At 50.9% G+C, this 14,657-nt stretch overlaps 1 protein-coding gene across 1 annotated transcript; it reads right to left on the reverse strand.

Annotated features, from left to right (window-relative positions):
- Positions 1-224: 224 nt before the first annotated feature.
- On the reverse strand, positions 225-3,408 carry NKX2-5 (NK2 homeobox 5). The gene is made up of 2 exons (XM_059416562.1): positions 2,887-3,408; positions 225-1,294 (listed from the first exon to the last, which is right to left on the reverse strand). Exons 1-2 carry the CDS (start codon positions 3,215-3,217, stop codon positions 654-656), a joined length of 972 nt encoding a protein of 323 aa, XP_059272545.1. The 5' UTR covers positions 3,218-3,408; the 3' UTR covers positions 225-653.
- Between the last annotated feature and the right edge of the window lie 11,249 nt (positions 3,409-14,657).

The following is a 14,657-nucleotide window of genomic DNA, read 5'->3' on the forward strand; positions in this document are numbered from 1 at the left end:
ACAAGACCTCTTTTGGGGGAGTGACTGAAGGTTATGCGAGATAATGCCAGGAAGTATCTAACAAAGGACCCAGGACGAGTTTATTATCATCGAATTTGTTCAGTGAATGCCTGTACCTGCGACGCAAGACCAGCCAGGCAGTCGGGCTCTGCTTTCTAAAATGCAGTTTCTGAAGCGCCGCAAGCTGAAAGAGGACACATGTGGGATCAGTGCACTCTCTTTAATGAGAAGGGGATTCCCATTTCTTACAGCAACAGGTAAAAACATAAATACGGGTGGGTGGGCGGCGGCAAGGCAGCAAGGGCCCGGGCGCCGGGCCCAGGCTCAAAGAAGGGTGCACCCGGGCTCCCAGTCCCAACTGGCCCATGTTCAGCCGGTTGGGGGTGCCCGTGGGCGTTTGGAGGGAACTCGGGGGCCACGGCTAAGGCACCAGGCTGCGGGATCAATCGCCGGCAAGATCTGTAAACGCGGCCACAAACTCTCCCGCGCTTGGGGACAAAGGCGCCTGGAGCCAAGAAAGCTCCGAGGCCCCTGCGGGAGTGAATGTGAAATCCAAGGGACGTAGAGACAAGTCAGGGGTCCTCCCTCCCCAGAGACTCAGTGTCCCTCTCTAGAGCTGGGATGGATCGGGGCGCCCCAGATTGGGCCCTTCCCTACCAGGCTCGGATACCGTGCAACGTGGACACTCCCGAGTTGCCCTGTGGAATCCCGGGGCTCTGCACCGCGTTCAAGTCCCCGACGCCAAAGTTCACGAAGTTGTTGTTGGTGGCGGCGGTAGCCGACTGCGCCGGGGGCGGAGCGGCTGGGTAAGCAGCGGCGCAGCTGTAGCCCGGGTTGCAGGCGGCGCTCCCGTAGCCCGGATAGGCGGGGTAGGCGTTATAGCCGTAGGCGTTGAGGCCTACACCGTACGCGGGCGCATAGGACGCCGAGTCCCCGAGGCAGGGCTTGCCGTCGCGCACAAGCACTGGCACGGCAATCCTGCGGGCCGGCGGCGGCGGCGGCGGGGGCAGCCCCACCAACTCCAGAGTCTGGTCCTGCCGCTGCCGCTTGCACTTGTAGCGCCGGTTCTGGAACCAAATCTTGACCTGCGTGGACGTGAGCTTCAGCACGCTGGCCAGCTGGTCGCGCTCGGGCGCCGACAGGTACCGCTGCTGCTTGAAGCGCCGCTCCAGCTCGTAGACCTGAGCCTGCGAGAAGAGCACGCGCGGCTTCCTCCGCCGTCGCGCCCGGGGTCGCTCTGCGCCGTCGGCCTCCGGCTTCTCCAGCTCCACCGCCTTCTGCAGTGAGCACAGCTCTGCGGGGAAACAGAGGGGCAGAGGGACGCTCGGTCAAGTCAGAGCGGCCAGATCCGCGGAGTGCCTGCCGGGTAACTAGCCCTAGTGGGTGCCACCCGGCGCTGCCTGGAGAGCCCAGCTGGGCTGCGGCTCGCTCTGCCCAGTGCACTGGGCGCCACGAACAGCTCGGTTTCCGACTTACAGTCAGCATTTGTTGAATGTTTACTATATTCCAAGCATGGCTCTAGGCAGTGGAGAACATAACACAAGAAAGGTCCGTTCCCTCGGGGAGTTCACGTTCTGGTGAGGGAGATGGACAGTGACTTAAGATTGCAGGCTGCAAAGAAAATAAAACCGGATGATGCCCGGGAGAATTAGATTAGAGCTAGAGTGGTTTGAGAATTTAAATGAAGGGAGACCGAGGCCTCACTCCAGGATCAGTCACACTGTCTCAAAATTATGGAACCTCAAAGACACAGAAGGAGAAGAGGTGTTGGCTTGCTGATCGAAGACTCCCGTGCCGCCACGAAGTTTGTCCAGCCCCCATGAAGCCGCGGGTGGGTAGGCAGCCTCGGATCCTGCCCTGTCCGCCTACTCGAGTGGGTTTCCAATTGGTAGCGGTCAATTGAATTGACCCGCCAGCAGCTGCCCCGGCCCTTCCCTCTGCTCCTAGACGAACATTTCTAGGCTAGAAAGATCCCTTCTCAGTGCACCACGGTCCTTTGCCCAGCTCACCCTGCCACCTCGGATTAGCGCGGACCCTGTGCTTGGACAAGTTCTTCCCAACGTGTCCCTTTCCGTGGCACCGCCGGCCTTTCCCCTCTCCCGACCCGGGGCTGGATTGTGCGGCGATCCCGCCAGCTTCCAAGGTCCTCTTCTTCATTGCCTCACGCCTTGAGTCCCGCAGCACTTTCTAACTTCTTCCAGAAGAGAACCCCTTGACCCTGGTAGCGTCGGGAAACGGTACGGGGTGGGGGGAGGTAGGGGGCGGGTGGGGGGTGGATAAAGCTGCGAATCAGTTTCCCGAGAGACCGCAGTATCTAATTTTTAAATCAAGGCCTTTGTACCCAAAGATTCGGCTGCCCTGGCACAAAGGAGAAAAAGCCCCAGAAACCCGGGTTACGGGTAGGATATAGAAGGTCCTGGACTCTTCTCCAATTGTGAACAAAAGCCTATCTGGTGTGCAGCATTTTTACTCCTGTTTAGCTGTTTTTGGCAGATCCTGAAAAAGACCCTTAAATCCAAAAGAGATTTTTAAAACCCCCCAAACCCTGATATTGAGAATACTTCGTTCTCTGTTCTACTACAAACCGATCGCTAACTTCATTGAGCAAGGCTGCTGCTTCCTGCGCTTTGTTAGGCCAAAAAAAATATTATATTTCTTTTGTCTCTTGTTTCTGATCGTCTCAATCCAGCATTTCCTCTAAACCTCCGATTGGACGCGGGGCTCAGGGGCCCTGGCGACGACCTCGCTTCTCACACTCGGAGCCCCCTGAGTTCAGCCCTCTGCCCAGGCACTCACGTCTCCTCCACCCAGGCTAGAATTTCTCAGCGGCGGTTGGGGACACAAAGCGGCCCCAGGAGGGAGAAGGGGCTGATGTTTCCTCCTCACCTTTCTTATCAGCTCGAGGGTCCTTGGTGGGGTCAGGGTCGCCATAGGCACGCGGATAGAAAGCGGGGGCTCCTGGAAAGGCAGGAGCACACTTGGCGGGCGAGGGCGCGGGGCCCAGCTCGCCGCGCAGCTCTGGGAGGGCGGGCGCTGCGGCCTCCGGCCCCGCGTAGGCCTCGGGCTTGAAGGCGGCCAGCATGCAGGAGGCGGGCGCCAGCGTGGCCTCCAGGCGCGCGGAGAGCTCCCCAGCAGCCAGGCTGCGCTGCTGCTGCTCCAGGTTCAGGATGTCTTTGACCGAGAACGGCGTGGGCGTGAGCGCGGGGCTGGGGAACATGGTGGCAGCGCGCGTCTCACAGCGCCAGGTGGGCGGCAGAGAGCAGCGCTGCCCACGGCCTTTGGCAGCCTCTCTGCATGGTGCCCGTCGCCTGCTCGCGCACCCGCCTTCCAGCTCGGGTTGTGGCCAGGCGGCAGGTAGTGCGGAGCACAAGGGGCAGCAGAGGCGGGACCAGGCTAGAGGAGGGGGACTCAGCCTGCCATTGGGCCAGGGGCCCCGATGACAGGAGCGATGAGCAGTTTTGTGTCACCTAATATAGTCATAGGGCTCAAAAAAAAAAAAAAAAAAAAAATCCTGTTCAGCTTTTTAAAGGGGCCGCGAAGCATTTGGAAGACTCTCCCATTGCTCCTGCAGCCTGACATTTCTCCGTACTACTAGCCTGAAAACCCCACGAAAGCGCAGACATGCGAAAGGACCTGATTCTTCTCCAGATCTGGCTTCTGGGCTGGGCTGGGTGGATCTGGGATTTGAATAAATGTTCCTCAGCACCTAAAACAGAATGGGAGAATGAAGGACTGGTGGGGGTGCTGGGGGAGGGGAGTCGTTTCCAGGAGCCCTAAAGGCTTTTTTATGAAAGGAAGTTTGTATAAGGAAAGTAGTAAGGGGGAGAAGGTTTGCTTTGGGGTGATGACAGAAGGGGGAGATTCTGGACAATTTGGGGATTCTGTTTGGCTTGACTTACAGGGCCAGTCATGCCCCAGTAGACCCCTTTCCCTAGCAGACCAGGCCCTGGGGGCAAGGTGAGTGGCTATGGGGTGGTGGGTAGCCACCTTCTATAGCAGTGTGAAAGTTATACACACACACACACACACACACACACACACACACACACACTCACCCCTCCAGGGGGCATCAGTTACTATCAATCTCCTCTTAACAAAATTACTTTCCCCTTAATAATGAGACAAATCCAGACTCCCAGCCGGTAAGCTCAGCTTCCTAGAAGAGAGCTGTCTTCTAGGGCATCCTAGCTTCCAGCCACCTAGTTTCTCCTTTTCTGGAATCCACCGTGCCTGCCTCTCACCTGCCCCTGCCCTTCTGCCTAGTAGCAAGGCCTCTAGGCCTCTGAGGGCCCCGGGACCCCAGGCGGGGCCCAGGTTTAGCTCTCAGGCAGGCAGGGCTCCCTGGAACCCAGCCTGGCCAGGATTTCTCAGAGGACTCTGGCTGGCTTCGAGAAGGGAACCCTGTGGCAGTGGCAGGTCCAGGCGCTCAGGGCAAGGGCAGGGCACACGGGGTGTTAATTTTTAGCCCCTGGGTCAGTAGTAAAGTAGGGAATCTCCTATCAGACAAATCTGCCAGTATTTCTGGAGCACAAGCTACTGCGGCAGATCCTGCACCAGTCCACCTTACTCCTCTGGATCCCTTGGGAGTTCTGGTGAAAGCTCGGGCCATCCCCTGTCCCCCAGAACACCGGAGAGAGGCACTTTATTTTGTGTAGTTTCAGGATCCAGGTAGGCAGAAAGGCCCCCAAGTTAAGCTCGCTGCCTTACTCTATCTCAGGGGTTGGTAAGACTTGTTAAGGGAAGAGAGTTGATTTTCATAAGCCACGACCCAGGTTTGTGCGGAAGGCGCAGCCGGGGTGTGGGGACTCACTAAGAATGGAGACTGGGAGGGCTCTGCTCTTAGTGGAGGTTGAGTTGGGGACTAGGGAAGACGGGCTTGAAATAGAAAAAGGTGCGAAGGGAATAGAAGAAAGGTGCGAAGGGGCAAAGGCAAACCAAGACCACAGCTCAGAGCCTGAGAGACTCTGTAATTCGCTCTCAAAGAGCAGAGGAAACCCACAAAGCAGAGGGACAAGGTGGTGTCTGTCCTGAATACGGACCTTTGGGTGCTGAAGCCAGACAGCGAGGCATGGGACAGCATAGCTGGGAGGGGTGAGATGGGATAAGCACAGACCTAACACTAGGACACGTACAGACCCTCGTCAAACGCACACTTCCAGGACCCATGGCCTCCGGGATAGGGCAATGGAGAGTGGACCACCGCGCGGCTCTCCCGGAGGTTCCGAGCACTGGGACCTGACAGCCCGGAGCCAGGCGCCAGTACCAGGCCCGGGCCTTCGCGGCGGAATCTCGCTTTAAATTTTCCAGCTAGGGTCCACGCGCGGTTCTGGAATTGTTAGGTCTGCAAAGAGATGCCTTTTTCAAATGCGTGTGTTTGTGTGGCTGGGGTGGGGGTGGGCGGTGGGGCGGGGGTGGGGGTGGGGTGGAGTTCTCAAGCCCCAGGAACCCTCCTCATCCACCCACCTCCTAACCCTCCAACTCTGGTTCTCCCACCACGGACCTGCAGATCCGTAGCCTCTCTTTCACCCCTCCTCGCCACGCTTTTGGACGATGTTAGTTATTGCCCTCAACTAACGTAGCTTGGGGGCCTCGCTCGCCTTTGAAGATTTTGGGGGGGAGTGGGAAAGGATGCCTATCGTCCAGGCGGTGACGTCTGGCAAACGAGCCACATCCGATTCAATTAAATGTCTCATTCAACAGAGCTCTGAGCGAGGGTCCTGGGAGCGCTGTTAAGTGAATGGGCTGGTCCGGCGGCTTGCGATGACAGTTTGAAAGATTAGTGTGAGCTGAAGCCTGAAATATTACCGTTTAATGGGGGGGACAACGAGGCTGCATCCGGGATCCCTGTTCTTAGTTTTTTAATTATTATTATTACTATGTGTGTGTGTGTGTGTGTATGTTTAAGAGAGAGTTCTGGAGGAAGAAAAAAAATTTTAAAACCCTGGCATTTCCTCTGCAAAACAAGGCGGTTAAGATTTATCACCTATTTTGGGCTATGGTTCCCAGGGCTGACAGATAGACCTGCGGGTCAGGTGTCAGGAAAAGAGGAGGAAAGAAAACCTCCCTATTCGGACGAAGTGACTTCTCCACTCTCTATACCCTAGTGAATCCGGTAATAATTTCCCTTGGCTCTAAGACAGGCCTTAGCCTTTGTCGGAAAGCGGAAATCCAGGCAAAATCTAAATTGGGGCGACCCACGCTGGTCTCCACAGAGACATATGCAAGAGCGATTGCTAACTTTTATTCGTAGTTCGCACTTTCTGAGTAAAACTTTTTGTTTTCTTTAAATAGAAGTTGCAGTGGTTGGGGGTGGGGAGGTACGAAATTTGATTCTCTAGCCTCACTGGGGACACATCTTCCTTCCCAAGGGCGGCTGACCCAACCTGGCTGCCTCTCTAAGCCGCACTTTGGCCAAACTAGCAGGACAAACAAACAGCCTTCAGCCTAGAGAAGAGGAGAGAGAGAGAGAGAGAGAGAGAGAGAGAAAAGGAGGCAGAGAGGAGAGATCGAAAATCTATCCCTCTGTTTCCTTGCCTTTTAAAGAATTGGGGCTTTAAGATGAGCGGAATTCCAGATGACTTGAGCGCATTCTCCGCACATAAAATATTATTAATCGAAAAAGCGATCGGCACGGCCCGATCCCGCCCCCCCTTTCCTGCAATCAACAGGGCCCGCCACAAAAGGTATATATGATTAATTGAAAGATAAGCTGGAACTATCACCGGGAATGTCATTAATGCGCCGGGGAGACGTCCATTGGAGACAGGCGGCGTTATCCGCGGCTTTATCTTCAACAACGCCTCGCTCTCCGCCCGCGCTGGGGAAACAGATGGGGGTTTCTGTCTGGGACGCTCGCCCCATGTTTATATTTTGGGAAGAATCGCAACTCGTGGGAGTCCCCGGCCGGCCCCCTGATAAATGAACATTAGCACTTTTTCGGACTACTGTATCAACAAAGGGGCTGCGGCCCGGCAATAATTGGCGAGAAAGCAAACAGAGGGCGGAGAGCGCGCCTCTGCTCTTCGTCCGACTGATGGATGAGCAGCGGCGGCTGCGGGCCCGGCTCCCGGCTCTCAACCCGGCTCCCTGGTTTGGCCGCGAGGCCCCTCCGCCGCCCTGGCTTCCTTCCGGGCCCGGGATTGGGGGCGGGGGACGACTCTGAAGGCTACCGCTCTTGTCCTAGGCTCCTGAAAACTACCGGCGGCTTCCCAGGGCCCCGCAATTTTCCTGCCTCCGGACTCGCCTCATTCAGGTGGCTCAGCGGATATCAAAATTCTCCTTTGCCGCTGTTTCTAGAGCTCTCACCGAGTGAGCCACGCGCTCTCACCTATGTCCTCGCTGATCTACTTAAGTCGAGTACTGGGCAGAGGAGAAAGAGGCTCAGAGCGGTGAGGTGACTTGCTCAAAGTCACACAGATGGAAAATGACAGTGTTAGAATTCGAACACAGGACTCACTACACAGTTGGTGAATGTTTTCTTTTCTTTCTTTCTTTTTAAAGATTTTATCCATTTATTTGACAGAGATCACAAGTAGGCAGAGAGGCAGGCAGAGAGAAGGGGGTGGGGCAAAGCAGGCTCCCCGCGGAGCAGAGAGCCCGATGTGGGGCTTGATCCCAGGACCCTGAGATCATGACCTGAGCCACCCAGGTGCCCCATGAATGTTTTCTTTTATTGCACGTCACTGCCTCCTAGAGCCGCACCAACTGGAAAGGAAGCAAGATACTACCCTCCCTGCCCCCACACTCCCCACAATTAGAGGAGACGACCAGGCTGATGCAGGGTTCCCCAGAAACCTTCATCAAGTAGGAGGGACCTCCCACAATGAGATCCGTCGAGAGAGAAAAAGAAGGAGAAATTTAAGATTCTTCCTCCTCCACTTCTTTTGGTAACAGCTTCTTTGAGATTTAATAGATGTAAGTCACATACTATAAAATTCATCCCTTTAAAGTATACAATTCAAAGATTTTTAGTAAAACCACGAAGTTGTGCAACTATTGCTCAGTTAATTTTAGGACTTTTTTGTATCATTCTTTCAGGAGTGGCCATCAACCCCAGCCCTCTCCCCCATGTCTTACCTCCCCAGCTCTAGACAACCACAAATCAGTCTACTTTCTGGCTCTATAGATTTGCCTATTCTGGACATTTTATTCAAATGGAATTATATTTCCATTTCTTTCAGCATAATGTTTTCAAGGTTCACCCATGTTGTAGCATGTACTTTGTTCCGTTTTATGGTGGAATAATATTCTATTGTATGGATATACCACAATTTGTTTCTACATTCAGCACTTGATGGACATTTGAGTTGTTTCCACTTTTTTTTTTTTTTTTTTGCTATTAAGAATATTATGAATAGCAAAACCTTCGTGCCCACTTAACCTAAAATCTGAAGCTTTAGAGGACTGAGGACTTTTCTGGCTCCTCCTCTGATAATTAACCCTATCATGAAGGCTGGCTTAGAAAGGCCCTGCAACTCTGCTGTTGCTGTCTTGAAATTCTTGGTGAGTTTTGAACAATAAGCACCACGTTTTCATTTTGCATAGGACCACACAAATTATGTAGCTGGTCCTGCTTTGGGGCAGTCTGAACAGAGTTCTGGAAATACTATCTTCATGTTCCACTGTTATCTGTCTTGCTTTTGCCCTAGGATCAGCCTCTTCTCGCTAGCCAGGACAGGCAGGAAGTCCCCCTGAAGTGGTTTAAGGGCTGTCTATTGAAAGTTGTTTGGCCATAGGAAGGGCCTGAGGCCCACAGAAGGGGAAGCAGGGGACAGATTTACCTGGCTGGTGGATATTGTGTATGTATATGTATGAGGGTCTGTCTTTGTGGAGGGGGGAGAGCAGCGAGGGGAAAAGCTACCCCCCTAGCCTCCAAGTGACTCCATAGCCTAGTCACTATTGGATGCATATTTCCTCCATATTTCTATATTTCTTCACCCACACTGATTGGGTGCCCACCATGCACCAGAAGCTGGGATTGCACAGCCCAAGTCACACAGACCCTCAAGGAGGCAGACTTGTACCAGAAAGTGTTCTAGACTATGCACTAGTACTGGGTTCTGGTCCTGCCTCTCACTGGTTGGCTGACCCTGAGTTCATCCCTTTTCTCTTTCTGGTCCCCAGTTTCATGTTTTTCTTTTTGGAAGTATTAAGCAAGTTCCCTCCCCAGCTGTGCTATTCTGGGCAGCATCCCAGGATGTTAAGTGAACTCACCTGGGCAGTGGATCCAGCAAAGAGTCATATTGGTGGTTGTCTAAACTACAAAGTGAAACTGATTAAGATAGGAAATAAGGTCCTTGACAATTGTGATATTACAGTAAGGGGGGCTGTAGTCCACATTTAAAATAAAGTGAAAGTAGTGTTAGAGAGAAGGAAATGGATTATTCTCACAATAAATACATTCAATTCGAGATAGGTTAAAATTTTAAACCTAAGAATTAAAACATAAAAGTACTATAGATGATTAAGATAATAACTTTGGAGGGTTTGCATATTAGGAAGGTGGATGAGGAGAAGTAAAGAACTAGAAACAATAGAAGACAAATTATATAAACCTGATGACATAAAAAGAAACGTGCACAACAAAAACAAGCAAACAAACAAACAAAAACAAAACATATATAGAATCAAAGAAAAAAATATACAGCTTAACTGCTGGAAATAATGACAACAAAAATTTTATTTCTACAATGTGGAAAGAGTTCCTGTAAATCAATAAAAAAAAATGACTCAAGAAAATAATTGAAAAAAATGGCCAACAGTAGCAGAACCTTGCTGATAAAATGATAGTAAGAAAAGATGAAAGGAAGGTAAATTAAAACACAAAGAGGCAAACGTTTTCACTTATCAGATTGGCAAAAATCAAAGTTTGATGATTACACAGCTTAGTCGCTTTTACATTGTTGATTGGAAATGCAAATTGATAAATCTCTTTTTGAACAGTTTGGTACTATCAAAATGAAAAATGCATAAGCCCTTTGAACTTATATTTCCACGTCTAGGACTCTATCCTATAGGTAATGCATACTAGAACAGTATATTTTTTGGAGGTTTATTTACCCATTCATTTTAGAGAGATGGAGAACGAGCGTGTAATGGAGAAGGAGGCAAAGGGAGAGGGAGAGAGAGAATCCTCAAGCAGACTCACCGCTGAATGAGGAGGTCCATGTGGAGCTCAATTCCAGGACCCTGAGATCATGACCTGAATTGAAATCAAGAGTCAGATGCTTAAACACTGAGCCACCCAGGAGCCCCAAGAAAAGTAGGGTTTTTAAAAAGATTTTATTTATTTAATTGACAGAGAGAGACAATGAGAGAGGGAATACAAGCAGGGGGAGTGGGAGAGGGAGAAGCCGACTTCCTGCTGAGCAGGGAGCCCGATGTGGGACTCAATCCCATTTCCCCTGGGATCATGACAGGAGCGGAAGGCAGACGCTTAATGACTGAGCCACCCAGGTGCTCCCCAATAAAAGTATTTTTTATTGCAGATTTAATTTATAAAGAACTAAAAAGAATTCTTTAAAAAGAATTTACCCCCCCCCCCCCGTATATCTGTCTCAGGGGAATAAAGACAAGTTATATTCACCAGCAGAACAGAATACTAGCAGCCACAAGAAAAAATTAGTTACATTTATGTGTCTAAAAAAAAAAAGATTTTATTTATTTATTTATTTATTTATTTATTTATTTATTTATAGGGAGAAAGAGAGAGAGTGCAGAGGGGAGAGGGAAGGGGAAAGAATCTCAAGCAGACTCTGCCCTGAACTTGGAGACCACCCCCCACCCCGTGGGGCTCCATCTCACCAGCCTGAGATCGTGACCTGAGCTGAAATTGGGAGTCTGAAGCTTAACCACCTGAGCCACCCACATCCCCCTAGTTATATTTATATATTCTTATGGATATGTTTTGAGTACATTAAATATCAAATTGGGTTGCAGAATTTGTATTTTATATATGGGTATATTCACATATAATTATATGGATTTTGGGGGGAAGAATAAAGAAAATGGTAACGAAAGCTCCTGGGGAGGAGAGCTGGGGGAGTGGAGTCAGGAATAAATGACATTTTCCACAGTACATCTTTTAAGACAATTTCCTTCTTTTTAAACTTATTTATCTTAAGCTTGTATTGCCTTCAAGAGACTTTTAAAAAACCACCATCAAGATAAGCCCTAAATGTAATGAATAAAATCCTGCCTTTATAGAAGGAAAGAGACTCAGATTGTGGACATATCAAGGCCAGTATCACATGTCAAAAATGCACATTTCTGAGCCTCACTCCTCTGCTTGGAGTTTACTAATCAAAGGTGGGTATCGTTTGAGATGGAGCCCAAGTGACAGTCCAGTGAAATCTCAGCGCACACGAGGGGACTGGAGCTAAGCCATCAGTGGTAAGAAATCTGAATGGGGTGGTCAGTAGAGCCCCAGGGAGAGCGGAGTGGGATGGACTTGGTCCCACACTACCCAGGGATAGAACCTCAAGGCTCCTGACAGCCACTCAGCAAATTTGCCTTCTTGATTTTCCCCTAACCTGTCCCAGCAGCAGACCTACGTCTTGGGGTCACTGGGAATGCAGCCTCCTCAGAGCAGCCTGCACACTGGCTTGCTGGTTGAAGGTCCTGTGGGTCTGTGGCTGAGTGGGGCAGCAGATGAGGTTGGCTGGTGGACTTGGTAACCCCACCCAGGCCTGTCTCCAGGCCAGCAGAAGAGTCTGGCAGTTGCTGGTTTTCCTGGTCCCTGGTCTCCAGCCCACTGTCTGTCCATCTCTTGAGAGCCAACCTCCAAACACCTTTCTGAAATAGCTTTGAATCTGAACCAGAGCTGGAATCTGTTCTAACAAAGCCTCAAAAAGTGACCCTTCCCTATCTTCGATGGCCTGAAATGGAGATGTTTCATATCTAGTTTCCCCAGAGCTGGGACTCTTGCAGCTACTGATCCCAGACTGCTTGCCCTATGGGGAGTTGGGCGGGATGGAGCCCCAAAGCTGTGGATTTGGTGGTGCATAAGTGGCCAGGCCTGGGACCTCTCAGGCCACTAGGGACCCTACCCACTTGCTTAGCCGTTGGACTCCTAGGCTTCCACCCTGGGTGTGTCTCTAGCCTTCCAGAGGCAGCTCTGGGGCTCTGCGTCTTTGCTCTAAGCGGGATAGAGCACGGCCCCGCAAGGGAACTGGGACACGATGTCCAGGGCAACCTCCCTCCTGCTCCAGAGGCTTTCTGTACCGTGCTTCTCTGGCCCTCCTGCCCTGAGAGTCCTTAAGGAGATGACAGCCACTCACACTGCACATAAGCTCTGGAAAAGTTCTGGGTGTTCGTTTTTCGTTGGTGTGTTAAAATATGACCAAAACCCAAAGAAAGCAAATGGGAACATTAAAGGTATTCTTCCCTTCCAAAATACTTTCTGGGGTTGGACAGAGCATGCTTTTCCTTATCCCTACAATGGGGGTGTACAAGCACCTTTGTTTTTGTTTTTGTTGGTTTATTTCATAATTGTTTTATATTCACATCACTGAATATCCTAACTATATATTTTCAAAAAGTATTACACCATAAAAACCATGACAAAACCCAAAACAAACAGGCAAAAAAGCATACAATGTAAAGTGTCCCATGCCTCTCTCCCAGCTACCCAGTTTCCTTTCCTAAAGGCGAAGTTGTTAGTGGTTTTATTTATTTTAAAAATCAACTTACTAAGTCAGACTGTACCTAGAACAAAATGAACACAGTTTAAGTGTACGTACAGTTCGATGACTCTGGACACATTGAGAAGCCCCTGTAAGAACTGCCACAATCAAGATAGAAAACGTTGGCATCACCCCAGAAGATTTCCTTCTGCCTCTTCTCAGTTAATTTCCATTCCCACTCAGGAGGTCACCAGCTTTTAAAAAGTCTATCTTTCTAGAGACATTTCCTGCCGATATCAGTATTATTATACATTGGTGGTTTTTTTTCCCCTTTTCTAAGAGCATCTACATTTTTCTAAGAGCAACTCTTTTGCATTTGTGCCGTGGACAGTTTTCTTGTTAGTATCTTTGTGTAAGTCACTTTCTCATGCTTTGGCGGGGGAGGGGGAGAACTATGTTTCTAAAACCGTATTTGTCTTGCAGCCCTAGACATCGCCCGCTTTAAAACTCGTGTTAGGATTTGCCAAATCGGAGGGAGTCGTTTTCAAACTTCCGCTGTCTTTTTCGGTGAATTTGGTGAATTCAAATTTCGGTAAATGCTGCTCTCCAACCACCCCCGCCCCCGCCGCCGGGGCAAACCGCTTTAGCGAAAAGCGCGCAGAGGCTGAGAGAGCCCCGAGGCTGGAATCCGTTCCTCAGGGTCCAGTCACTGAAGGTTACAGCTGGAAAAATCAGATGACATTTAAGTCAGGTGGACGATGATTCGGAACGCCACGAGGAGGAAGATGGATTTTCTAGGGACGGTCCATACCTGCCTGGCTTGGGCGCAGCTTGGAGAGTGGCCTTGGAAGAACCCTGGGTGTGGGCACGCAAGGTTGGGAGAAGCCGAGCTGGGCGAAAGGCCGGCCACCCTTTTTTTGTGCAAAGCTTGAGGTGGTGGGGGTGGGGGAAGGCTAGCGAGGCCTAGAGCAGCGCGGTTGGGGCTCGGGAGGTGGGGAGAAGAGTCGAGTCCTGATCTGCGCGGCGTCGCTGGCTCCGGCGGACACTTGGGTCGCCGCGCCCAGGACTTCCAACCCGGGTTGCTGCGGCCTGGTCTGTGTTGAATTTCAGTTGGAAATTAAGGGAGAGATGGAACCTTCCTATGGCCGCCACCGTTCCTTCTTCAGCATCTTCCTTTCTCGTTTTGTCTTTCAACCTCTCTGAGAAACGGCTGCGAAGTTTTCACCGACCGGCGGAGCACGCTGCGAATGCGTAGATGGCAAATTGCTGCGTAGAAAAAAACCATTCGATTCCGGGTATGAGGCTCAATCAGTATTTTTTGAGAGAATCCCCAGGGCATGGCTCAGGGAACCCAGAGGCCAAAAGCTGCGGGATTCAGTGCAGCAAATTCAGTGCCATCAGGGATATCGCCGAGGACATTCTATGGTCCCAGCAAACTGGTGAAATGGCGGAAATTCAGACACAAAATGAGCGCACGCCAAAAGGTTGTGTTGACCTAGCTCCATATTTTAAGTGAACACAGGACAATTGTAGACATTCAAGCCCTTAAAAAGGAGCACAATGGAGCATTTACGTTGTAGACGTGTGGGGGACACATTGCCAGCGACCAGTAACCGGCTTAAATGTGCTTACTGGTGCGCTTTAAATATGCTGAGATGGCACGGGTACGCATTCTCGTACTTCAAGTGCACACTTTCTTTGTGTTCTAAGTGCACGCGCTCAAAAAGTTTCAAAGGGTACAGAGGATGATCCCGCGAAATGCCCCTTCCTCCCCTCTTGGCTCCCGCTGCACTCCAGAGCTGTTCTTGGCACGCACGCATTTCTGCACCCCGCGGTGTAATTGTGTCTCTGCGCTCCCGGCACCCTAATTGGACGTGGCTTATGCAGACCCTCCGTTGTGTGTGGAAGGCTGTGGCCTTGTATCTTTAGGTAGGGAACATCTTTTGTCTCTCGGCAAGAAGCTTTCCTCTGGGGAAGATAAAGTAATCGATAGGGTCTTTTAAATAGCTCCGCGTTTCCTGTCGGGAGAGGAGT

The sequence above is a fragment of the Mustela nigripes genome, chromosome 12, assembly GCF_022355385.1.
Source record: "Mustela nigripes isolate SB6536 chromosome 12, MUSNIG.SB6536, whole genome shotgun sequence".
In the NCBI taxonomy this organism is placed as follows: Eukaryota; Metazoa; Chordata; class Mammalia; order Carnivora; family Mustelidae; genus Mustela; species Mustela nigripes.